The sequence below is a fragment of the Lynx canadensis genome, chromosome F1 (assembly GCF_007474595.2).
Source record: "Lynx canadensis isolate LIC74 chromosome F1, mLynCan4.pri.v2, whole genome shotgun sequence".
NCBI classification, from domain to species: Eukaryota; Metazoa; Chordata; class Mammalia; order Carnivora; family Felidae; genus Lynx; species Lynx canadensis.
The window spans coordinates 1,352,758-1,378,854 of NC_044319.2; the positions used below are offsets into that span (position 1 = coordinate 1,352,758).

General features: G+C 43.4%; 1 protein-coding gene across 1 annotated transcript in view; it reads left to right on the top strand.

Annotated features, from left to right (window-relative positions):
- Positions 1-26,097, top strand: part of LOC115505512 — a 152,444-nt gene that overhangs the window by 75,412 nt on the left and 50,935 nt on the right. The window contains exons 5-7 of the mRNA XM_032591865.1: positions 7,291-7,352; positions 7,646-8,028; positions 21,078-21,184. Of these exons, the coding sequence (XP_032447756.1) occupies positions 7,291-7,352; positions 7,646-8,028; positions 21,078-21,184 (552 nt within the window). The remainder of the gene's footprint in view (positions 1-7,290; positions 7,353-7,645; positions 8,029-21,077; positions 21,185-26,097) is intronic.

Genomic DNA, 26,097 nt, shown 5'->3' on the forward strand with positions numbered 1-26,097 from the left:
CAGGTGCTTGTCGGGTTTCACGCAAACGGGCCTGGGTGATCGGGGTCGGCTAGAGGACCCGTCAGGACCATTGCTGTTGCTGCACAGGTGGTTTGGTTTCCACGTGCCTGAGTTAAGCTGGAGAGAAGAGTCCAGGGAAAAATGTGGGATGGAGGTCAGTGAGGAGAAGCAGGTGGGTGGTCAAGGTCAGGTCTCGGGGTCCAGCTGGTGACACCTTGACTTCTCTGGCCTGCATTTTTCTTTCTTTCTTTTTTTTTTTAATGTTAGTTATTTTTGAGAGAGAGAGAGAGAGAGAGAGAGAGACAGAGCTCAGGCAGGGAAGGGCCAGAGAGAGGGAGACACAGAATCTGAAGCAGGCTCCAGGCTCTGAGCTGTCAGCACAGAGCCTGATGCAGGGCCTGAACCCCCGAACTGTGAGATCATGACCTGAGCTGAAGTTGGATGCTTAACCAACTGAGCCACCCAGGTGCCCCACACTTTCAAGGATCTTTAACAATAAAGGCTCAATTGTTGTGTGACTTACCTAATCTCCCCTAACTTCTTCATCTGAAAATAAGGTTGAAAGTAGAACTCACTTCATAGGGTTGGGATGGGAGGTGAACGAGTCAATATACTTAAAGGACCCGCGGTTTGGTCCCGTCTGGAGACAGAAACCACACAGTAGGCTCGACTCGGGAAGTTTCACATGAGAATGTATTAATCATGATGAAAGACTAAGTATACGGTAGAGGGAAACTCCGTGTGGTCCCACAGGCTGAGGGAGGCGGGCGGGACAGACCTGGAAAGAGCTCAGACCTCCATTGGAGAAGATGTGGGTCAGCCCACGAGTAGCAAAAAGTGACCTTGTTTGGCCAGGCTGGAGCTTCTGGGCGAGGAAAGCAAGCTGGCGATGAGCAGGCACGGTTGGGGCTTGCAGTGGGCGTCCGCAGGGATGGGAGCCCTTTAGGGCCCACGGCTTCCATGTTGAAAGGGCTTTGGAAAGGGTATCGCCAGGGTCACAGAGGCACCAGTTCGGGCCCGTGGCTGGCGTGGGCCCTGCTGAACGAACTCACGCCTCTACCACCGACCCCCGCTTCTGCCGGAAAGGGCAGGAGGGCCCCCTCCTCTGGCAGTGTGTTTCCAGAACTCTCTACTGAGAAAGCTGGACGCTGTGTTCACTCGAAGGGGGAAATATTCAAAGGAATTCCACTGCAGATCAGAGTTTACACTGAAGGGTGGTCGGAGCTGAGGGAGGTTATGGGGGTCACTGGTATGGAATTCAAAATGGTGCCTCGTTCTGGCTCCGTGCTGTTACTCTTGTGTTCCTTTCTCTGTTTAATAACCTTGAGTGAGGGAGACACCCGTGTAGCCTGGTGGGGACCAACAGTTGTACGGGATGTCGTCAGCTCTTCTCAGTTTTAATTTGGGAGCCAGCAGATTCTTTCTCTCGTATGAAGGGTTAAGGTTGATACAAAAAACAGCCCTTAGCCCGAGTGTCTTCAGAGGTGTTTCTCCAGTGGGGTCTTCCCCTCCCTGCCAGCTGATTGCCCTGATTATTGGGCACTGATGCAATATGGAGGGGTCTTCGTACAAAATCAAAGACCTCACTTCTTTTTTTTTTCACCTTTATTTATTTTTGAGAGAGAGAGAGACAACGTGAGCAGGGGAGGGGCAGAGAGAGGGAGAGACAGAATCCGAAGCAGGCTCCAGGCTCTGAGCCATCAGCACAGAGCCCGATGCAGGGCTCGAAATCACAAACCAGGAGATCATGACCTGAGTCGAAGTCGGGCGCTCAACCGACTGAACCACCCAGGCGCCCCTTATTTATTTATTTTGAGGGGGCCAGGGGCGGAGAGAGGGAAAGAGAGATGATTCCAAGCAAGCTCCACACTGTCATCACGGAGCCCTGTGTGGGGCTTGAACGCACAAATGGTGAGATCATGATCTGAGCCAAACCCAAGCTGAGCCATCACGCACCCTCACCATTACTCTTCTTGAACACATCTACTCTCTTATGTTTTGGTAAAATCAGCTTTTTAGATGCAAATGTATTCTATATACACCCCTGTGAAATTGGGTCATGGTGGATTTGGTCTACTGCTCCAGTTAATTGGGGTTCTCCTGGGTCATGGCTCAGTCACCTTACGTACCCCATTCCTGTTTTACGTTGTACACACCTAAAATAGCATGCCATACACGCCCACGTCTCAGTCTCTGAAAACAACTCGTAATGAGATTTGGGCCAAGGGCAAGGCTAGAAACATGATGTTAGAAATCTTTCCCAGGGCACCTGGATGGCTCAGTTGGCTAAACGTCTGACTTCAGCTCAGGTCATGATCTCATCGTTCAAGCGTTCGAGCCCCGCGTCAGGCTCCGTGCTGACAGCTCAGAGCCTGGAACCTGCTTGGGATTCTGTGTCTCCCTCTCTCTCTGCCCCTCCCCTGCTCGTGCTCTCTCTCTCTCTCTCTCTCTCTCTCTCTCAAAAATATACATTAAAAGTAATAGAAAACATAACTAAAATGGGCACGCATACAAATAGAACCTGGTGGCGGAATTGCTGTGGATTTAACCCAAAAGGTGGGTTTTGAGGTGTGTGTTCAGATTGTGGGGGAGTGCGAATTCACAGAGAAGGGTAGGAAGAGCTTTTCAAAAATAGATGAATTTCAGTCTCTAAAATTAGAGCTAAAAAGTGGAAGAAAGATACGACTCACGTGGGAGCTGATGTTTTTGCAAAGAAAACAATGCTAATTTATTTATCAATCTTACTTCATTTGTGTGATGTTTGTGTGATATTTGTTGAGAATCTGCTGTGTGTTCACCACCGCGAGAATGGTGTTGAACGAAGCAGAGAACAGGCCCTCATGGAGCAAAGTCTAGTCGGGGTGACACGTTAAACCAGTAATTATACTGATAAACATATAATTTTAAAAGGTGATGTGATTGCCAAGGGACACAACTTAGATTGGGGCACCAGGGTAGGCTTCTTTAAGGAAGTGACGTTTCAGTTGCTCCCTGGAGGGTGAGATGAAGTTGAAGAGGTGAGGGCTTCGGGGCAGACAGCGGAGGCAGAGGCATAAGGGTCACGGTGAGTGGCCCGTGGTCCAGAGCGGAGGAGTAGAATGACAGACGGGCTGGGCTCTGGCCATCCTGGGATAGAGACCTTTACAAACAATTATTAGACAAAATTGTTTTGGAAATCACCTTTTGTGAGATGAATGAGGTACTTTTTTCCCCAAGTACTTCATATCTCTATGGGAAACATGATTTATTTCAGCTATTGATGGGATTAAACAGGGTTCAGCAATTCTGGTCCTATTTTTCATTTTTATAGATGAAAGAGGCAGCACCCACGTTCATATAACTACAACAGGTAAGAATGAAGGAGTTTTGTTGTAATTGTTTGAACCCCCAAGTTACATGTGAAAATCCAAAAAAAAATTCATCGTAAAAATTATTTTCTATAATCTATCAGTTAACAATTTTATTAGATCTTCCTTCAGTTTTTTTTTTTTTAGAAAGCAAAAATTTGGAAAAGATTGATTTATAACCCTATATGCCCTAACATTCATAGGGCTGAAAGTAAAGGAAGCCCCAAAACATATATTTAACTCTGTAAAAATATACAGTTGATTCTTGATATTTCCAGAAGCTAGGTGGTAAAAAGTTGCTGCAAGCACTGATTTAGCAAATTTTGAATCATTGCTTCGAGGGAAATACAGGGTTAGGCTCCTGAGAGCATTTACTCACAGCATTTTTATCAACTGATCAATCCATAGCCTTGTTTTATGTGTGTTTCTGTTTAAAGGTGTTTAATATGTATCATGATTCATTGACATCGAACTCAGAGCCAAGAGCACTGTAACAAAACCTTGAGCTAACTGTATCTAACACATCTACTTTCTCTCTAGGACACATCATAGCCTTCTTGCACTTAGGAACACTAGACAGCACTACATTTGGGGGCCATTTAATACAGCCAAAATACCAGCAAAAGTCATAAAAACGTGTGAAACATGGCACTGACTAGGTCTGGAAAGATCGCCTGTTCGCAGTATGAGGGCTGAAACGAGAGGTCAGGGCATCGCCTCCCTCAGCCTCAGCCAGGAACCTGCCTGTTGGGCCACTCAAAATTGTCACCGCTCTGTGCATGTCCGCACATAACCACAAAGCCCCACGAGTACTGATTTGGGGGATACACACACATCTGGGTGAGCAGGCAAATTTACAGATCTAGAACCCGTGAATGAAGACGGGCTGTTGAAATCAAATTCATACGTTGACAAATGAAATAGATTCTATGGATCTCTATCATCATCGATCTAGCTCCATATCTACATATACTTTCATAATGACATGGAAGGCTAGATTTAAATTTAGAAGTATCAGATCCCTTGGGGTTCTACGCAGGAGTAGAGCAGGAAGAGTCCACTCAGCTTGGCCGGACTGGAAGAGAAGGGCAGAGGCTTTGTGCAGACTCCCTGCTCCCCCGGGAGCCGCCCAGCAGTGGAGGAAGGTCTCAGGGTGGTACTGATTACCTATCCATTCATTCTCTCAATTTTAGGCAAGTATTATCTCCAAAATATTACCAAGATTTTTATCAAAGGATTTAATTATACTGTGGTATCTTTTTACCCTAACAGGTGCCTCATTTAAACCAATGTTTTCAGAAAGGGCTAGGAAAATAGAAGTATTTTAAACCATTTTAATACACTTTTGGTAATACAGTTTTAAAGACTCTTATTATTTTCATGTCTTTCAATAATATCTTTTTGCCAAAACCATGAGACCATCAGTCTGTGGATTTAGTTAACGGAGTTTATGGAAAACGTCTGCTGTTTATGAGCATTGCCAAATCAATTAGGTAAATCGGATGGACTTTCGATCATAAAATTTGACTTCAGTTTTTAATTCAAACAAATTGATTAATAAACATTTCCAAAGCTATTACAGAAAGTACTGTGAAAGAAATTATGGATGCATTTTTAGAAATGGATTAATAAAGCCAATCAAATCAAGGTTAAGTAATGTAGATATACTCATATTAATAAGCTATATAAATAAGAATAAATCTATATACCATTTCTAATTACCTAAATTATAATACTGCCATGTAATATATAGTTAAAAGATACATCATTCATGAATGAAGGGTTGTGATTAAAAGCATGCTACTTCTTTGGTGTTGAAAACTGATTATCAGCTTTTGTGGTAAAGCATCGTAGAGATTGCTTTGGAAATAACTCTTTATGTCATATATGTGATGAGCAAAATATCTCTACGTATTTAATGAAGGATGTGAGACTAAAAACATGAATTTTTTTGATAGTAGAAAACATTACACTTAATTTAAGAAATAAAATGAGAAGAAAATTCAATGTAATTTAACTTCATAGTTTATAAAATTAAATCTGATACTTCATGGAATGTTATACCTATAGTTGATGAGATAATTAGATAAAATGCTTTAACTTAGTGTATCACAGGATGAATTTAAAATAAACCTCATAGGGGCGCCTGGGTGGCGCAGTCGGTTAAGCGTCCGACTTCAGCCAGGTCACGATCTCACGGTCCGTGAGTTCGAGCCCCGCGTCGGGCTCTGGGCTGATGGCTCAGAGCCTGGAGCCTGTTTCCGATTCTGTGTCTCCCTCTCTCTCTGCCCCTCCCCCGTTCATGCTCTGTCTCTCTCTGTCCCAAAAATAATAAATAAACGTGGAAAAAATAAAATAAAATAAAATAAAATAAAATAAACCTCATAACATTTTAGTCCTCAGGTTTTGTCCAGTGTGTTTTTGAAGAATCTGGTGGTCTAGAAAGTATTCTAGTTACATTTAGAAGAATTAGTGTCACTAACCTGTTTGAAGGTCTTTTATTGCTAGCTAATGTATTCTGGGGAATGAGTGTTATGAACAGCTGAAAAATATTGCTTACATTTTAATACTTGAAATAAAAGCCCTATTTAGTAAGCAATATTTATTAGTGATTCTGTTTTGCACTTATTGGATTCTCCATTAAGAGCAAAGAATTATTTGACACTGGTCAGGGTATGGAAGAGATGAGTCCATTAAAAGAAAATCCTCATGAATCCATTGTCCACATTATGTACAGTAATCTGCCATCAGGACAGCCTAATGGCTGTGATGTCTAGCATCCCTCTTTGCTCTTGACAGAAATAAAGACAGAAAAATGGGAAGGCTTACAACGTGCTTATAGATGCCTTGATTAATCATTAAGAGATGTGCCTCATCCTGATTTTTTCGTTTTTCGGTTTTTTGCACTGGCTTTTTGGTGTCCTTGCAAGTTTTTGTAGTGGGATTTCAGATAGGAGAGAACTTGTCTTTCTCGTGTAAAGTGGATGAAGGGATTTTGAAAGAGGGGTTAGAAAAGGCGAATCTTCAGGCTTTGAGCAAAGGGTATATATGAAGGTCTGGATCTATAAACGGCTTCCTTTAAAATCATCACTATCCACACAGCCCTGAAAGTCTGTGATTCCTCCAGAGGCACCGTTCCCTAATTTGAAGACCATTGCTCTGCCTACGGCTGAAACAGTAAGGATGGGACAGAGTGGCAGACCAAACATAGTTTGTGGGTAAAACCTGCAGAACTTGGTAATAAATTCAACTGGGGTGGGGAATAGGAGAGGAAAATGTCAAAGAAGATTCCACTCCAGAGACAGGGAAGACTGAAGAACATGGTTTCATAATGTGTCTTTTTCACCTTGTTTTGTTTTAGACGTTGTGTTGATGGATATTTTATTGAGTTGACTCTAAACGTTTTGGCTAATTTTATCAAATATAAATGATTATTGGCATATAGTATTTCCAAAATGATTTTTCCTTTTAACGCGGTAGCTTTCCTCACCCTCAACACTCAAACCCTCTCAACAGCTTCTCAGAGGCTCAAAGGCATCAGATTTTGTCCTGACATGCGGAATGATTATATATTCAAGCTTATTAACATTAAATGTGGGAAGTGTATTCTTTTTTTAAGTTAAACACACTTTTAGATACAGTAGACCCTGTATTGTTTTTCTGTGGCCTCTACCACGAAATGTAAAGAAAGGGGCCTATGTGCCTTGTGCACCTGGCATATAGTAAGTGCTCAATAAATAGTTGGGCGAGTGAAACACAGGACATTCCGTGTTTTTGGTTTTTTTTTAATAAGACACATAAAAAGGAGTTATTTTCACACCCACTCTTCTTAGAATGTTTCTCCTAGACCCATTCTATTACATCTCCATATACAATCTTTTGCTATTAACAGGTGCCTATTCATGCCCCCAGGTTGTGAAAATCTTAATCACTCCTGTCGTAGGTCCCAGAGCCGCCTGATCTGCAGTCACCGGTTTCTCCAGCATTCAGGCCACCTTCAAGCAGGTGAGAGAGAAGTTACCCCCGGTCCTTGGCCTGCTTAGTGTACCTATCTGATCCGCCCATGACGCACGTTTCTGGGTCCCGCAAAGGCATGGCCGGTGTCACGACACCCCCCGCTCCCCTCGAGTCCATCGCCTGGATGGGAGCCTTCGCGGAGCCACCGCCCGTCTCCTCCCTCACCTGCGGACTCCATCCCCAGCCTCGGACCCCAGCATGCATTGCGCGAACCACTAGCTCCAGCCCCCAGCATGCATTGCGCAGGCCTTGAGACCCTTTCCCCGGCATGCATTGCGCAGGCCCCGAGGCCCAGCACGCAGGACACGCTGCGCAAACAGCCCCAGCCTGCACTGCGCAGGCCCCGAGGCCCAGCACGCAGGACGCGCTGCGCAAGCAGCCCCAGCATGCACTGCGCAGGCCTCGAGGCCCAGCAGGCAGGGTGCGCTGCGAGAGCCGCCCCCCGCCCTCCGGCCCCAGCCCCCAGCATGCACTGCGAGGGCCTCAGCATCCCAGCAGCCTCGAGGCCCCAGGCTGGCCGGCGGTTACGAGCTGGAAGGGTAGCGGCGCCGACCCTCCCCTCGGGGCTGTCCTCGCCCGGCTCTCTCTCCGGCGTGTGCCGGCCGGACCTTCACCTCTTGGCCCGAAAAGCGGCCGAAGCGGCCGTGCGGCCACGTCGCTGTGGGTGAGGGCGGGCGGCTGGGACCCTCGACGGCCCCCTAACTTTGAGGGGGGGGGGGGTCTGTCGAGCCGGGCTTGGGGGGAGGGGCCACGCGGGGTGGGCAGGGCTGGGGCGGGGCCAGGGGAGCCGGGCTGAGGTGTGGCGGGGGGAGGGGCCAGGAGCGGGGCGGGGTCAGGGGTGCAAGGCCAGGGCGTCGGGAGCCGGGAAGGGGCTTTATTTCTGAGAGTTTGTGCTATTACGAGGATTCTCAGTTCTTTGCGTGTTGGAGAAAGCTCGTTGGCCAGACTCCCGTGGCCTCGTGTCTTCGCGTAAAGGAGAGCCCTGTGGGTACTCTTTCTGTCCTTTCCTCATCAGCGTTTAGTTTTATTGATCTTGATTCTTGTTCGTTTTCTGTTATATTAATTTCTTTTACTTTTAGCTTGTTCATAGCCTGGCTTCTTTATTGAACACATCAGCCTTCAAAGTATTAAATGCGTTAAGGGCGCCTGGGTGGCTCGGTTGGTTGAGCCTCCGACTGGGGTTCAGGTCAGGATCTCACAGTTTGTGGGTTTGAACCCCCCCCCGTTCCCCCCCGCCCCCCCCCCCCCCCCCCCCCCCCCCCCGGCCCCCCCCCCCCCCCGCCCCCCCCCCCCCCCCCCCCCCCCCCCCCCCGCCTCGGGCTCTCTGCAGGGAGCCCACTTGCAGGCTTTTGTCCCTCTCTCCCTGCCCCTCCCCTGCTTGAGCTCTCGCTCTCAAAAATAAGTAAACATTAAAAAAAAATATTAAATGCATTCAGTACTCATAAATTTTAATTTCTAAGTCTTAAGAACTACTGTAGCTGGATCCACCAAATTTGAATATGTGATATTTTCATTGTGGAATGGTTCTAGAGGGTAATTTCCTTATTTTTAATCCATGGTTTACTTAGGAGTGCTATTTCAGGCTTCTAAATAGGGAGCACTTCTAAAAGTGCATTTTTGTTGACTTACGATTTATTTGCATTATATTGGAAAACGGGGTCTGCATAATATTGAGTCTGAGATTTGTGAAGTCTTGTTACGAAGAATATGGTCAGTTTTCATAAATGCTTTATATGATTTGAAAAGTGCATTCCTTGATTTTTATGTATAGAGTTCTTTGTTAGGTCAAGCCTATTAATTGTGAAGGTCAAATACTTCCTTTTTTTTTTTTTCTTTTTTTAAGAGACAGGAACTTTTTAAAAAATTATTTATTTATTTAATTAGAGAATCCCAAGCAGGCTCCATACGGTCAGCGCAGAGCCGAATGCAGGGCTGGAACTCATTAACTGTGAGATCACAGCCTGAGCCAAAAGGAGTTAGATGCTTAACTGACTGAGCCACCCAGGTGCCCCAAGGGTCAAATACTTTCGTTTACTTATTACTTTAGTTCACTTGATCTGTAAATCATTGAAACGGGTGTGTTAAAATAGCACACTGTCACTGTTTTTTTTTGAAATGTCAGATTTTCTGTAATTCTGTCAGGTTTTGCTTTATATGTTTTGAGGCAGTGTTAGGTATGTAAAAGTTGTAAGTTGTAGCTTCTTGATGGATTTTCCCTTCTATTATGTTGAGATGCAGTTACTCCTTACTGCTTTTCCCTTACTTTGTCTGGTAGAATATTGTTACCAATTTTTTTTTATTAAATATTTATTTTTAGTGTTTATTTATTTTTGAGAGAGAGGGAGAGACAGAGCATGAACAGGGGAGGGGCAGAGAGAGAGAGAGAGGGAGACACAGAATGAAGCAGGCTCCAGACTCCGAGATGTCAGCACAGAGCCCGATGCAGCGTCGGAACCTATGAACTGCGAGATCATGACCTGAGCTGAAGTCGGACGCTTAACCGACTGAGCTACCCAGGCACCCCACCAGTTTTCTTTTTGTTTGCATTCGCATAGTATGGTGTTTTCTATTCCTTTATTTTTTTATTGTGGTAAAATACGCACAACATAAGATTTATCACTTTGATCATTCTTAAGCGTACAGTTCAGCAGCATTAAGTACATTCACACTGTTGTGTAACCACCACCAGCATCTATCTCCAGAATGTGTCATCATCCCAAACTGAAATTCCATACCCCTTGAGCAGTAACTCCCCTATTACCCCTTTCTCCACTCCTCATAGCCGCTAGGAACCTCATACAAGTAGAATCGTACAGTATTTGTCCTTTGTGTTTCACTTATTTTACTTAGCGCGTGATGTCTTCAGTCGAGGTTTATCCATGTGGTAGCACGAGTCAGAAAATCTGTGTGTGTGTGTGTGAGACACTTGGGTTGTTTTTGACTCTTGACATTGAGAATACTGTTGCAGCGAACATGGGAGTGGAAATGTGTCTTCAAGATTCTGTTTTCACTGCCTTTGGCTGTATTTCCAGACGTGGGATTGCTGGACCATATAGTAATCTCCTTTTAATTTAATGAGGAACTCCCTACTGTTTTCATAGTAGCTATGCCAGTTACATTCCCACCAGCCGTGCACGACGGTTCCCTTTTCTCCACATCCTCGCCAACACGTGTTATTCCTTTTTGATAATGGTCATTCTTACAGGTGTGAGGTGATATTGTGGTTTTGGTTTGCATTTCCCTGACGAGCGTGTCGAACACCTTTTCACGTACCTATTGCCCTGCCGTTTGTACGTCTTTAGAAAATCTGCCCATTTGAGTTGGATTGTTTGTTTTTTTTGCAGTTGAGTTGTGTGAGTTTGTATATTTTGGATATTAACCCCTCATCAGAAGACTGGCAGGTGTTTTCTCCTGTTCCATGGGCTGCTTTTTTGTTTTGTCGATGGTTTCCTTTGCTGTGCAGAAGCATTTTCATTTGATGTGGTTCCACTTGTTTCTTTTTGTTTGTATTATTATTATTTTTTTTTTGGTGTCATTTCTTTTGGTGTTTCTTTTTGCTTTTATTATTATTATCGTTGTTGTTATTTTTGTTTTTGGTGTCATCTGAAAAAAATCACTGCCAAGACCAATGTCAGGAAGTTTATACCCTATGTTTTCTTCTAGTAGTTTTATGGTTTCAGGTCTGAAATTTAAGTCTTGAATTCATTTTGAGTTAATTTTTGTGAGATAATGTGATTCTGTACCCAATTCCAACGTGTGTGGGGGGGAGGGAGGGCGGGGGGGGGGATGTGGTTCTTACCACCAAGCAATGCCCAGACACCTGGTGATGTCCTGCAGTTCAGCTCACTTCTGACACTATCCGTCTGGAGATCCCATCCCATCTCACGGGTTAAGGGCTCAGTCCTGTAACCGTGTACTCATCCTACCCCCTCCCCACTTCAATGCCAGTCTCAGGCCCAGGTTATCACCTGTGTTTCCGACTGACCAGCTATAGATAGGAGGCTGTAATGACTCCTCTGTGGGTTCCATTACTTTGCTAGAATGGCTCACAGACCGCAGGGATAGATTTCATTTATTACCGGTTTGTTATAGATGGGTGTAACTCAGAAACAGCCAGATGGAAAAGAGGCCTGGGGACAAAGTAGGGGGAAAAGGCACGGGGCCTCTATGCCTTCAGGTGCACCACACTCCCTGAGTCTCCATGTGTTCACCTGCTCAGTAGCTCTCTGAAACCTATCCTTTTGGGTTTTTACGGAGGCTTTATTGCATAGGCATGATTGGTTAAATCATTGGCAGTTAATTCCACCTGCAGCCCCTCCCCTGTCCCCAGAGGTCAAGGTGGTGGGGCTGAAAGCTCCAACCCTCTCATCAGTCATGTGGTTGGTTCTCTTGGCAACCAGCCTCCATCTGTAGGTGAGGTCCAAAAGTCAACTCATTAATGTAGCAAAGGACACCTTTATCACTGTACTCATTTAGGATATTTTGGGAGTTTTAGGAGCTTTGTGCTGGCAATGAAGACAAAGACCAAATAGATATTTCTTATGAAGTACAGTATTCACAGAGGTGTGAGACGGTGGTCCAGTTTCGTTCTTTTGCATGTGGCTGTCCGGTTTTCCCAACCATTTGTTGAAGAGACTGTCCTTTCCCCATTGTATATTCTTGCCTCCTTTGTCATAAATTAGTTGACTGTATGTGTGGGTTTATTTCTGGGCTCTCTTTTCTGTTCTGTTGGTCTGTGTGTCTGTTTTTATGTCAGCACCACACTGTTATGATTACTGTAGCTTTTTGTATTATAGTTTGAAGTTAGCTTCTAGCTTCAGTGTTTGTTTTTTTTTTTTAATTTTTTTTCTTAACATTTATTTATTTTTGAGACAGAGAGAGACAGAGCATGAACGGGGGAGGGTCAGAGAGAGGGAGACACAGAATCTGAAACAGGCTCCAGGCTCTGAGCTGTCAGCACAGAGCCCGACGCAGGGCTCGAACTCACGGACTGCAAGATCATGACCTGAGCCGGTCGGCCGCCTAACCGACTGAGCCACCCAGGCGCCCCTCTTGTCTTTTTCTAGAAGAATTTGAGAAGGATTGGCATTAGTTCTTCTTTAAAGGTTTGATAGGATAATGTTGGCATTAATTGCTATGAACTTTCCTCTTAGAACTACTTTTGCAGCATAGCATAGTTTTTGGTATGTTGTATTTCCATTTTCATTTATTTCAAGATACCTTTGATTTTCCTTTTGATTTCTTCATGGACCCAATGGTTGTTTAGGAATGTGTTGTTTAATTTCTACTCACTTGTGAATATTTCAGGTTTCCTCCTGTTTTTGATTTCTAGTTTTATAACATTGTGTCTGGAAAAGATATGTGATATGATTTCAAGGCTTCTTTAATTTCTTAAGACTTCTTTTGTGGCCTCATATGTGATCTATCCTAGGGAATGTTCTGCATTCACCTGAGAAGTATGTATATTCTGCTGCTCTTTGATGGCGGGTTTTCCATGTATCTGTTATATCCATTTGGTCTAAAGTGTAGTTCAGATAAAAAGTTTCTTTGTTGATTTTCTGTCTGGATGAAGATTTATCTGTTCTGAAAGTGGAGTACTAAAGGCCGCTATCTATTATTACTGCATTGCTATATATTTCTACTTTCAGATCTGTTAATATTTGCCTTATATATTTATGTTCCCTAACGTTGGGTGCCTGTATGTTTACAGTTGCTATATCCTCTTGATGAATAGATTCCTGTGTCATTATATATTGGCCTTCTTTGTCTCTGGTTGTAGTTTTTGACTTAAAGTTTATTTCATCTGATATAAGCCGCCCCCCACCCCGAGTCTTTTTTGGTTACTGTTTGCATGGAATATCTTTCTCCATCTCTTTTCTTTGAGCCTGTATGTGTTCTCAAAGTTGAAGTGAGTCTTTCGTAGGCAGCATACAGTTGAGCCTTTTTAATCCAATCAGCCATTCCATCTTTTTATTGGAAAATTTAGTGCATTTACATGTAAAATAATTATTTGCAGTTAACATCTTGTTAAATGTTTTCTGGCTATTTTATAGTTCCTTTGTTACTTTCTCCCTTCTTTGCTTCTTCCTTTGTGGTTTGATGATGTGGTTTGATTGTGGTTTGGTGTGCTTTGATTCCTTTCTTTTACTTTTTATGCATTTACTATAGGGTTTTCCCTGGTGGTTACCAAGAGGCTTACATACAACCCCTTATTGTGATGATAGTCTGTTTTAAGCTGAAAACAATTTGACTTTGCATACACAAGCTCTATCCTTTTACTTCCCTCTCCCACATTTTATGGTTTTGATGTTACAATTTACATCTTTTTATATTATGTATACATTAAAAATTATTTTAGCTATAGTATTTTTAATACTTTTGTTTTTTAATCATTATACTAGAATTAAGTGATTTATATACCCCCATTATGGTGATATTCTAAATTTGTCTACATTATCTTTACCAGTAAGTTGTAAGTTTTATACTTCCATATGTTTTCATATTACAAATTAGCACCCTTCTATTTCAGCTTGAAGTGTTCCCTTTAACATTTCTTATAAGGCAGGTCTAATGGAGATGAGCTCCTTCAGATTTTGTCTGTCTGGGAAGGCCTTTATCCTTCTCATGTAAAGGACAGCTTTTCTGGGTACAGTATTTTTTGTTGGCAGATTTTTCCTTTCAGTACTTTGAATATATCATTCCACTCTCTCCTGGTCTGCAAGGTTTCTGGTGAGAAATCCCCTGATTGCCTTACGAGAGTTCCGTTTTATGAGATGAGATTGTTTTGTCCCACTATTTTCAAAATTCTCTCTTTTGAGTTTTGATAGTTTGAATACAGTGTATCTTAGTTAAGTCCCCTCTGTGTTGAATCTGTATGGGGATTTTTTTTAAGTTTTTATTTAAATTCCAGTTAGTTAACATAATAGTTTCAGGTGTAGAATTTGTTGATTCAACACTTACATAAAACACCCTGTGCTCATCACAAGTGTACTCCTTAGTCCCCATCACCTATTTGCACCCATCCCCCACCCATCACCCCTCTAGTGACCAGCAGAACGTTCTCTATAGTTAAGAATCTGTTTCTTGGTTTTCCTCTCTTTGTGCCCCACCACTATCGTTTTTTTTTTCACTTAGCGTAATATACTCTACATCCATGTCATTGCAGATGGCAAGATTTCATTCTTTTTTATGGCCGAGTATCAATATCCTGTTGTGTATTTGCACCACATTTTCTTTTTCCAATCATCAGTCACTGGATACCTGAGTGGGCTCTTATTGGCTTCGTGCACCTGGATGTCCCAGCTTTCTCCCCAGATATGGGCAATTTTTAGCCATTATTTGAAAACACGTTCACCTCCTTTCTCGCTTCTTCTGGGACTGTCATATCCTAATATTATTTTACTTGATAGTACCCCACATATATATAGGCTTTCCTTAGTCTTTTTCATTCCTGGTCCTTTTTCTCTGATCGCATAATTTCAAATGATCAAGTCTGCTGTTGATGCTGCTGCATTTTTTTTCCATTAATTGTTTTCTCCAGCTCCAGAATTTGTTTGGTTCCTTTTTATGGTTTCTCTCTCTCTGTTGGCCTTCTCAGTTTGTTCACATTTTGTTTCCCTGATTCTGTTTAGTTGTCTGTGTTCTCTCGTAGCTCACTGAGCTTCCTGAAAACAGTCGTTTTGAATTCTCTGTCCAGAAATTCATACATCTACGTTTCTTTGAGATCTGTTAGGGGAAAATTACTGTGTTCCTTGGGTGGTGTCGTGTTTCCTAAGTTTGTGGAAGCCCCGTGTTGATGTCTGCTTTTGGTGGAGCGGTCTCTCTCCCAGCTTTAGGGACCGGCTTTGATGGTTAAAGACCACGTGCCGGTGGGTGCAAGGGCACTGGCTTGGGGCAGGGGGCGGTTCTGGCTCTGGGAACAACCCTGCAGCATAATGTCCACATAGTGTCTTCAGAGAAGTCGGTGTGGGCATCGATTTGTCCCCCTGTGAGGGCTGTTATGGTTGAGGGGATCCCTCTCAACTCGGGGTCTGGCTCCCGAGTGCCCTGGTAGTGGTGGCAGCACTGGTGTCTGACGTGTGGGCGCTTTGGGAGTGACAGAAGCTTTGGGGTCTGAGTAGCTGGTTACCCACAGTGGCTGCCGGGCCTGCGACGTGGATGCCTGCAGAGTGGCCACGAATCGGCCTCTGCCTCTGCGTCGTGCACACAGCTGGAGCACTTGGGGCACCGGGACCCACGGTACGTGCGGGGTTGCCGCCCGGGGCAGCAGAGCGGCAGCCCCTTCTGGGGGGAGGGCTGCAGCAGTGTCTCCACGCGGAACGGTCCCTCGGTGGCTAAGGCCACTGCTGTCCTCTTTGGAGCAGCACGCTGGGGTCCACGCGACTCGCACTGTGGGATCCTCCCTATGAGCGCCGTGGGGGGTCTGCGGCTGTTGCGGGGGCCGCTGAGATCCGCGGTGGCGAAGGCTCCCGGGTCCTCTCTGCAGAATGTGCCACTGGAGACTGTGATGGCAGCCCCTGTGTGGCTGATGCTGACAGCCCGGCTCCTTTGTCCTCAGCAGGTGTCTCAGCGCAGCCAGTCTCCGCAGGGGTCCCTCTGTGCAGTTACTCTCTTCTCTCCTCCGCCGTGTGGCTGCCGGTTCTTAATTGGACTCTCGAGCCCCCCAGGCCTTTTTTGCACGTAGCTAGCTGTCTGTTCTTTTTGTGGGGGGACAAAGAGTGGGTTCTCCTACTCCATATCTTGCTGATGTCCAGAGGCCTGATCTCTTCTCTGTTTTTTTCTATTTTCTTTGCATTTATAAAGTTTTGCTTTTTCTAACTTCTTAATTTAGTCTTTTTTTATATGAGATCTTAAAGCTTTTCTTTACCTATAAGTACTTCTTTAGATGTATCTCACAAGTTTTAATACTTAATATCTTAGCATCTAATTGTTAATGTTTTGGATTTTCATCGTGATCCCTGAGTTACGTAGGTGTTTCTTAGTTTCTGGATTTATGAGATTTCATTTTTTATTCCTTTATTTCTAATCTGGTTGAATTGTGGGCGTGGAATTTGGATTGTATGAAGATAAATTATTTGAAATTTGTTGAGATCTGCATTATGACCAAGTAGTGGTTAATTTTGAAACTGTGCCGTGTGCACTTTAAAATACATGCATTCTCTGGGGCGCCTGGGTGGCTCAGTCGGTTGAGCGTCCGACTTCGGCTCAGGTCATGATCTCACAGTCTGTGAGTTCGAGCCCCACGTCGGGCTCTGTGCTGACCGCTCAGAGCCTGGAGCCTGTTTCGGATTCTGTGTCTCCCTCTTTCTCTGACCCTCACTTGTTCATGCTCTCTCTCTCTCTCTGTCTCAAAAATAAAATATAAAAAAATGTTAAAAAAATTTTTTTTTAAATACATGCATTCTCAGGGCGCCTGGGTAGCTCAGTCGGTTAAGCATCTGACTTCGGCTCAGGTCATGATCTCAACGGTTCGTGGGTCTGTGCTGACAGCTCAGGACCCTGGAGCCTGCTTCAGATTCTGTGTCTCCCTCTCTGTCTGCCCCTCCCCTGCTCATGTTCTGTGTCTCTCTCTCAAAAATAAACATTAAAAAATTTTACTAAAAAAATACATGCATTCTCCATTTCTTGAGTTGTACACAGTGTATTTGTTAGGTCATAGTTTTAAATTAGATTAGTAAAATCTGTATCCTTGCTAGTTTTGTTTTTGTTTTGTTTGGTGCCAGAGGGGGTTGGCCTGATTAACTGAATTTGTCACAGTGTTTCATTATCATGCTATATTTATCTGTTTCTCCCTATGATTCTGTCAGTTTTGAATTGTGTATTTTGTATTACATATTTTGAAGTCATGTTGTAGGTGGAAGTTCAGAACTGTTTCATTTTTCTGGTGAAATGAACCTTAATCATTATATAGTGAACTTCTCTAGATCTAGTGACTCTTTCTGCCTTACTGCCTATTTTTCTGATATAAATATAGCTATAATATCTTCATTTTGCTTAATAGTTGTCTGGTATATCTTTTTCCTAGCTTTTACTGCATCCTTTTGGTATCCTTTTGTTTTAGATATTTGTCTTTTAAGTAAGATCTACCTGGATTTCTCTCCACCCCCCGGTTTTTCTATCTTTGTCTTTGTAGAGAATTTAGTCTACTTGGAGTGACTATAATTATTCATATGTTTTGGGTTATTTCTGCCACCTTATGTTGTGGTTACCATAGAAATTTTAAGATGTACGCTTAACTTACCAAAGTGTCAATTTGACCAATTTTAATCTTCCTGCAGAAAATACAAGGATCTTAATTTAATTTTGATCATCCCCCTCCTGACCTGTGTGCTGTTGTTATAGAGTCTGGTTCCACCTCACTTTTAATCCCCCAAGAAATAATTACTGCTTTATGTAGTTAGTGTTCATTTAGATTTACACATATTCATTACTTCTGCTAGTGATTATTTCTTGTATCTTAGACCTGTCATCTTGGGATAGTATTCCTTCTTTTTTAAGTCCTTGTGCAGTACATTTTATTTGTCTATTGATTTTATTTGCCTGAAATGTCTTTATCTTGCCTTCATTTTTTGAAACACATTTTTGCTAGGTATAGAATTCTAAGTTGACAGCACATAGAACATGGGTGATGTTATACTGTTGTTTTAGGGGTGTGTGTGCGTGTGTGTGCACATGCATGTGTGCTATAAAGAAGTTCATACTTATTCTCATTTTAAGTAATCTGTCTCTGGCTACTGTTAGGATCTCCTTTTTGTCTTTGGTGTTCTACAGTTTTGCTGTGTTGAAGGGGTGTGTGTACATATGCATGTGTACACATATATGTGTATGTTCATATATATGAACATATGCGTTAGAATTTGTGGAACTCTGTGAAACTGTAGATCAGTGTCTGGAAAACTCTCAGTCATTATATTCCCCATTATCTCTCTTCTTCCAGACTCCTGATGAGTGTTATGTCAGATTTACCATTCTACCGTCTCTACTGTTTAACCTGTCCTCATTTTTTCCATCTCTATCCCTTGATAATTTGTTCAGATCTACCTAAATAAAAGGTGGGTACTATTTGGGAAAGGGAAGGAGGGATTGAATATTATATGGGCAGCCTACTGAAGTCAACCACAGTTATCCTTTGTTTATTTTTTTTTTTGGTGTTTTAAATCCCTGTTTTGTGTAAACACAGAGTTGTGTTTTGCTTCTGATATTTTGAAAGGTTCATGCATTATTCCAGTTCTTCTAGACTTACGACATAGAATATATTTTAACCTTTATTTTGTTGTCTATGCACTTTAGGTATCATCCGTTGACTCCATGTTGTGAAATGAAATTCGAACATAATTCATGCATTTACATTCTTAACTGGTACCTCATACTCCCAGATTTTTATTGCATGTATTATAATTTTAGTTCTTCTTGTGGGTATCTTTATACTTTTAAGTAATATAGTTAGACTTCTCTTATTTATCAACTTTAAGTAGTGTCTGTTGACCTGCGTATTTGAAAGATGAAGAACACTCATGCTTCCTATATTCCATTTACTTTCTCTTCTCCCCCTCTTGATTTTTTTCAGTACTTATACTATTTTTCCTGTACAAAAGTGTTCGGTTCTGTAATCATACGTCCAATAGTTGTTTTGACCTAATTCTATACTTGAATGAGTTTAATGTTCTTACCTTTGTTTTCTTTATTGCCATATTTTTGCCTTCATCTCTATGCAAAAATTATTGCATACATTTTACAAGAAAGGTCCGTGGACGATATCTTTACTGAATTCTGCGCGTGTGAAAATGTTAGCTTCATACTTACATGAAAACTTGGCTCTGATAAAATTCTTAAGCCACTCTTTTATCCTGAGTGAATGTTCTGGCATTTGAATGTTGCTGTGGAGAAGTGTGAGGTTGACTTGATTTTTTCACGTCTTCTAGGAAAAAAGAATAACTCATTTGATTTTTTTTACCAGCTCATTTTGATTTTGTTTAAGAGTGAGATTGAACAACTTTCCTCTTTTTTTTTTTTTTAATGTTTGGTGGTGATGGTGATAGCATGAGTATAAGCCACTCCACAGTTAAAGTAGCTGTTGGGACTGATGTCTCCTCTCTAGTAGTGGCTGGCAAATGATGGCCTATGGTTGAATCTGGCCTGCCACCTGTTTTTCTATGTCTACAAGCTGAGAATGGTTTTTATGAAGGAATAATGACAAGCAGTTTGATGATAGGTAACACTAACTTTGAGTCCCAATCACATAAAATGTTGTCCTTCTCAAAAGAATTCTATTTTCTTCATTAAAAGGTTTGTATTGGGGTGCCTGGGTGGCTCAGTTGGTTGAGCATCTGACTTGTGGTTTTGGCTTGGGTCATGATTCCAGGGTCGTGGAATGAGTTTAATGCTCTTACTTTTGTTTTCTTTATTGCCATATTTTGTACGGCGATATCCCCTCCCTTCGAGTCCCGTATTGGGCTCAGCGCTGAGCAAGGAGTCTGCTTGGGATTCTCTCTCTCTCCCTCTGCCCCTCTCCTCTGCTCGTGCTTGCTTGCTCTCTCTCAAAAAAAAAGGCTTGTATTAAAAACACTTATACTCAACTATTTTTGTACATTGAATTTCATCAATAAAACATTTGTGGAAATTTGTTTTATCTTTTGTTGTATGACGAATACATAAGTAACATCTTTGATTTTTGCCTTCTGGTCCACAAGCCTAAAATGCCCTTTGGCCTTTTAGAAAAATTTTGCCAACCTCTATTCTGTTGCAAATCCAGAATGGGTTTGATTCAGGGATGCTTTTGAATCTAGTGGGAGTCTCCCTTGGATTCGTCTCCTTGTCTCAAGTGTGTGCCCCAAATTTGTAGCCTTCAGTTCTTGGTTGCAGTAAATGATCTTTCTGTGGCCGTTCCTGGTACTCTTTGGGTCTGATTTCTACACTCTGAGTCTCATCACCAGATAGACCTGTCCCGTGTTGATACTGCTGTTGTTGGCTTCATAGCTAGTGTAGAACTCTCTATCCTTTCTATTCCAGTAAGAACTACTCTTGCCTCTGGCCTATTGCAGTCATAGTTGATTTGTCTGATGCTGAGTCACATGACAATTAAAGCTTTTTCCACCCTACATGGATTCTAGGCTAACATCTTGCCTTACCTTAGTTACAGTATACTTCCACGCCTGGGCAGAACATCATCCTTTTTTGGAAGATTTCTGGATCTTGTTAGATATCACTCAGGAATCAGAAAACGAGCCTGCCTTTTTCTTATTTCAAAACCCGCTCCCTTTTGTTCTGTCTGAAGAATGCTGGTGGTGTATGGATATGGCCTTTTAGTACTTAGTGAATGGTGAACGAGTTTAATAGCTTCGGCCACTGGTGATGTTGACTACCCTACGTTCTTTCTGATGATTCTTCCTGAGGGGAGGCTCTTAAACCTTATAATTACCTTTAGTATGGAGTTGAAGGTAAATTGGAATTATATGCACACAAACCCGTCTTTGTAAGAAGGAAAAAGCTGCCTTAGAGGAAGTTAGAGAATACCGAGACTGCCCTGAGAGGGATAGCTAGCCTCGTGAAGGGTCAGGAAATTCTGCGATTCGGAGGAAATACTTGAAGGTCATGGAGATGTTAAATTAAGCCTAGTGGGAGGATGGGAACCACATATGCAGGTTTGAAACTGGTAGTCATAGCTGTGAAAGCATCCTTTATGTTTAAAAGATAACATGAATGTGTGTTTTGCAGCCTGTTATTTCAGAGTCCTGTTTAGAAAAAAAAAATATCAAAAATATACCCATTGACGTGATGACAGATGAAGACATGAACCGGGAGAAAAGCAACACAAAAGCAAGGTAAAATAAGATATAATCAAGTTAAAATCTCAACACTGTATGCTAGCGGTAAGCCCTTCTGACAGTGAAAAATGCCACGTGTCCTGGGAGGAGTCCTGGGAGGATCGGATGATGGTGCCGACCTTTATGACGGAGTGGTCCTTAGGCGTGGTGCCGGCAGGACGGGCGGATTCACGCCGGCTCCTTGCTCCTTCCCCAGCCCAATCCTGGACGTGCCAAAAAGTGAGAGAGGAGTTGATGGAAATGAGAAAGTGACCGAAAACTGAAAAGCCCCGGGAAGGCAACAGGTGGTTCGTTGTTGGTGTCGATGGTGGATAGAAAATGACAACTCAGAGCAGAAGAGGCAGCGCAGAGAGAGTGGAGAGGAAGTTGGAAGGACCCTGTGTTTTCCTTTTTCACATTCCTCTCGGATCAGCATCCACTCGGGAAGAGAATAAGGAAACGCTGATGGGCTCAGGGTCTCCTTCCTGAAATCCCACTGAGCTGGTAGGAGGAGACTACAAAGGAACGAACCCACAAAGGACAGAGGGAGGAGACAGGAGCATGTGGGAGACACCAGAGTAGTTCTGGGAGACCAGAGACACGGTTAAGTGACTACGGATTCCGCAGAGAGGACACAGCACACCCCAGGCGGCGGCAGGCGAAGCCCGAAAGCAGCTGCTTCACCCCTGCGTCTCTCCCCACCCCTCCTCTTCCCTCCCCTCGGTGAGCGTGCTGGGGCTGAGGGGGCAGTGGCAGTGAGAGCAGGAGCTTGGGAGTTTGTAGAAGCAGCAGGTAGAAGGCAGGTGCCCTTCCCTCACCCCACTCGGCCAGGAGAGTGTTTCTTCCTTCGTTCCGATAGGAGAGTTCCGGGATGTGGGGACAGCAGACCCAGCTGAGAGTAGATTACTGTCCCCGGGTCAGAGGCGACTTTGGTATTCTTCCTCCGCTTGCCTCTGAGAACACTCACAGCCAAAGGTAAGAAAAGTGTCCTCTGGGAAACTGACCAGCCAACAGGAAAGATCTACACCTAATGCCAGCGGGGAAAACCTCCGATTATCCCGCAGTGAAATCTGCCATTTGACAGCATCCACCAGAGCATGAAGAGTGGCCCCACAGCTTGATCTCGGTGAGGATTCTTAAACACGAATGGGTGACCCGTGACCATGTGAGGGAAGTTTATAGCTTGATAGAAACTCAAATCACAGAAGCCTGTCATGGATCGTCAAGTGACCGAGGAAACAGCAAGGGGAGAATTAAAAATGAGGAACATTTGGAGGAAAAATATCTTTTGGAAATTGAATATATAATAGTAGAAGTAAAGCTGAGGAAATTCTCCAGAAAGAAGAATGAAAAGGTAGAGATAGAAAATTGGGGAGTAGGAGGGGGAGGAAGATGGCGGCGTAGGAGGATGCTGGGCCCACCGCGTCCTGCAGATCACTTAGATTCCACCTACACCTGCCTAACTAACCCAGAAAACCGCCAGAAGACTAGCAGAACGGAGAGGCCCACGGAAGAGGGTGGGAAGGGCGGAGAGGCGGTGCGCGCTCCACGGACTGGCGGGAGGGAGCCGGGGCGGAGGGGCAGCCCGCCGGCCAAGCAGAGCCCCCGAGTCTGGCGGCAAAAGCGGAGGGGCCGGATGGAGTGTGTTCCGACAGCAAGCGGGACTTAAGATCTGGAAGGTTATAAGTTAACAGCTCTGCTCGGAGAGCGGGAGGGCTGGAGGACAATGGGAGGGAGAGTTGTTGAGCCCCAGGACGACAGAGCTCAGTTTGGCGGGGGACAAAGGCGCTCGCCAGCGCCATCTCCCTCGCCCATCCCCCAGCCAAAATCCCAAAGGGAACCGGTTCCCAACAGGGAACTTGCTTGCGCCGCACAAACACCCAACACTGTGCTTCTGCGGATCCATCCCTCCGGAGGGTCTGACTCCCTCCCAGTGCCGCAGGGCCCCTCCCAAAGCAGATCACTGAAGGAAGAGCGAGCTGAGCCTGCCCCTCCCACCCTCGTGCACCTTGCCGATCCACCCCAGCTAAGACGCCAGATCCCCAGCACCACAAGCCTGGCAGTGTGCGAGTAGCACAGACGGGCCACGCCACCCCACAGTGAATCCCGCCCCTAGGAGAGGGGAAGAGAAGGCACACACCAGTCTGACTGTGGCCCCAGCGGTGGGCTGGGGGCAGACATCGGGTCTGACTGAAGCCCCGCCCACCAACACAAGTTATTCAAGACAGCACAGGGGAAGTGCCCTGCAGTCCCGCACCACTCCAGGGACTATCCAAAATACAAAACGAAAGAATTCCCCTCAAAAGAAACTCCAGGAAGTCGTGACAGCTAACGAACTGATCAAATACGATTTAAACAATATAACAGAAAGGGAATTTAAAATAATGGTCATAAAATTAATCGCTGGGCTTGAAAACAGTGTAGAGGACAGCAGAGACTCTATTGCTACAGAGATCAAGGGACTAAGGAACAGCCAGGAGGCGCTAAAAATGCTGTAAATGAGCTGCAAAATAAAATGGAGGTGACCACAGCTTGGATTGAAGAGGCAGAGGAGAGAATAGGTGAACTAGAAGATAAAATTATGGAAAAAGAGGAAGCTGAGAAAAAGAGAAAAAAATCCAGGAGTATGCGGGGAAAATTAGAGAACTAAGTGATGCACTAAAGAGAAATAATCTACACATAATTGGTATTCCAGAGGAGGAAGAGAGAGGGAAAGGTGCTGAAGGTGTACTTGAAGAAATCATAGCTGAGAACTTCCCTGATCTGGGGAAGGAAAAAGGCATTGAATTCCAAGAGGCACAGAGAACTCCCTTCAGACGTAACTTGAATCGATCTTCTGCACGACATATCATAGTGAAACTGGCAAAATACAAGGATAAAGAGAAAATTCTGAAAGCAGCTAGGGATAAACGTGCTCTAACATATAAAGGGAGACTGATAAGACTCGTGACGGATCTCTCTACTGAAACTTGGCAGGCCAGAAAGGAATGGCAGGAAATCTTCAATGTGATGAACAAAAAAAAAAAATATGCAGCCAAGAATCCTTTATCCAGCAAATCTGTCATTTAGAATAGAAGGAGAGATAAAGGTCTTCCCAAACAAACAAAAACTGAAGGAATTTGTCACCACTAAACCAGCCCTACAAGAGATCCTAAGGGGGATCCTGTGAGACAAAGTACCAGAGACATCGCTACAAACATGAAACCTACAGACATCACAATGACTCTAAACCCATATCTTTCTATAGTAACACTGAATATAAATGGACTAAATGTGCCAACCCAAAGATATAGGGTATCAGAATGGATAAAAAAACAAGACCCATCTATTTGCTGTCTACAAGAGACTCATTTTAGACATGAGGATACCTTCAGATTGAAAGTGAGGGGATGGAGAACTATTTATCATGCTACTGGAAGTCAAAAGAAAGCTGGAGTAGCCATACTTATATCAGACAAACTAGACTTTCAATTAAAGTCTGTAACAAGAGATGAAGAAGGGCATTATATAGTAATTACAGGGTCTATCCATCAAGAAGAACTAACAATTATAAATGTCTATGTACCGAATATGGGAGCCCCAAATATATAAACAATTACTCACAAACATAAGCAACCTTATTGACAAGAATGTGGTAATTGCAGGGGACTTTAATACTCCACTTACAACAATGGATAGATCATCTAGACACATGGTCAATAAAGAAACAAGGGCCCTGAATGATACATTGGATCCAATGGACTTGACAGATATATTTAGAACTCTGCATCCCAAAGCAACAGAATATACTTTCTTCTCGAGTGCACATGGAACATTCTCCAAGATAGATCACATACTGGATCACAAAACAGCCCTTTGTAAGTATACAAGAATTGAGATCATACCATGCATACTTTCAGACCACAATGCTATGAAGCTTGAAATCAACCACAGGAAAAAGTCTGGAAAACCTCCAAAAGCATGGAGGTTAAAGAACACCCTACTAAAGAATGAATGGGTCAACCAGGCAATTAGAGAAGAAATTAAAAAATATATGGAAATAAACGAAAATGAAAATACAACAATCCAAACGCTTTGGGACGCAGGGAAGGCAGTCCTGAGAGGAAAATACATTGCAATCCAGGCCTATCTCAAGAAACAAGAAAAATCCCAAATACAAAATCAAACAGCACACCTAAAGGAAATAGAAGCAGAACAGCAAAGACACGCCAAAGCCAGCAGAAGAAGAGAAATAATAAAGATCAGAGCAGAAATAAACAATAAAGAATCTAGAAAAATTGTAGAGCAGATCAGTGAAACCAAGAGCTGGCTTTTTGAAAAAATAAACAAAATTGATAAACCTCTAGCCAGGCTTCTCAAAAAGACAAGGGAGATGACCCAAATAGATAAAATCATGAATGAAAATGGAATTATTACAACCAACCCCTCAGAAATACAAGCAATTATCAGGGAATACTATGAACAATTATAGGCCAACAAACTGGACAACCTGGAAGAAATGGACAAATTCCTCAGCACCCACACACTTCCAAAACTCAATCAGGAGGAAATAGAAAGCTTGAACAGACCCATAACCAGCGAAGAAATGGAATCAGTTATCAAAAATCTCCCAACAAATAAGAGTCCAGGACCAGATGGCTTCCCAGGGGAGTTCTACCAGACGTTTAAAGCAGACATAATACCTATCCTTCTCAGGCTATTCCAAAAAATAGAAAGGGAAGGAAGACTTCCAGACTCATTCTGTGAAGCCAGTATTACTTTGATTCCTAAACCAGACAGAGACCCAGTAAAAAAAGAGAATTACAGGCCAATATCCCTGATGAATATGGATGCACAAATTCTCAATAAGATACTAGCAAATCAAATTCAACAGCATATAAAAAGAATTATTCACCACGATCAAGTGGGATTCATTCCTGGGATGCAGGGCT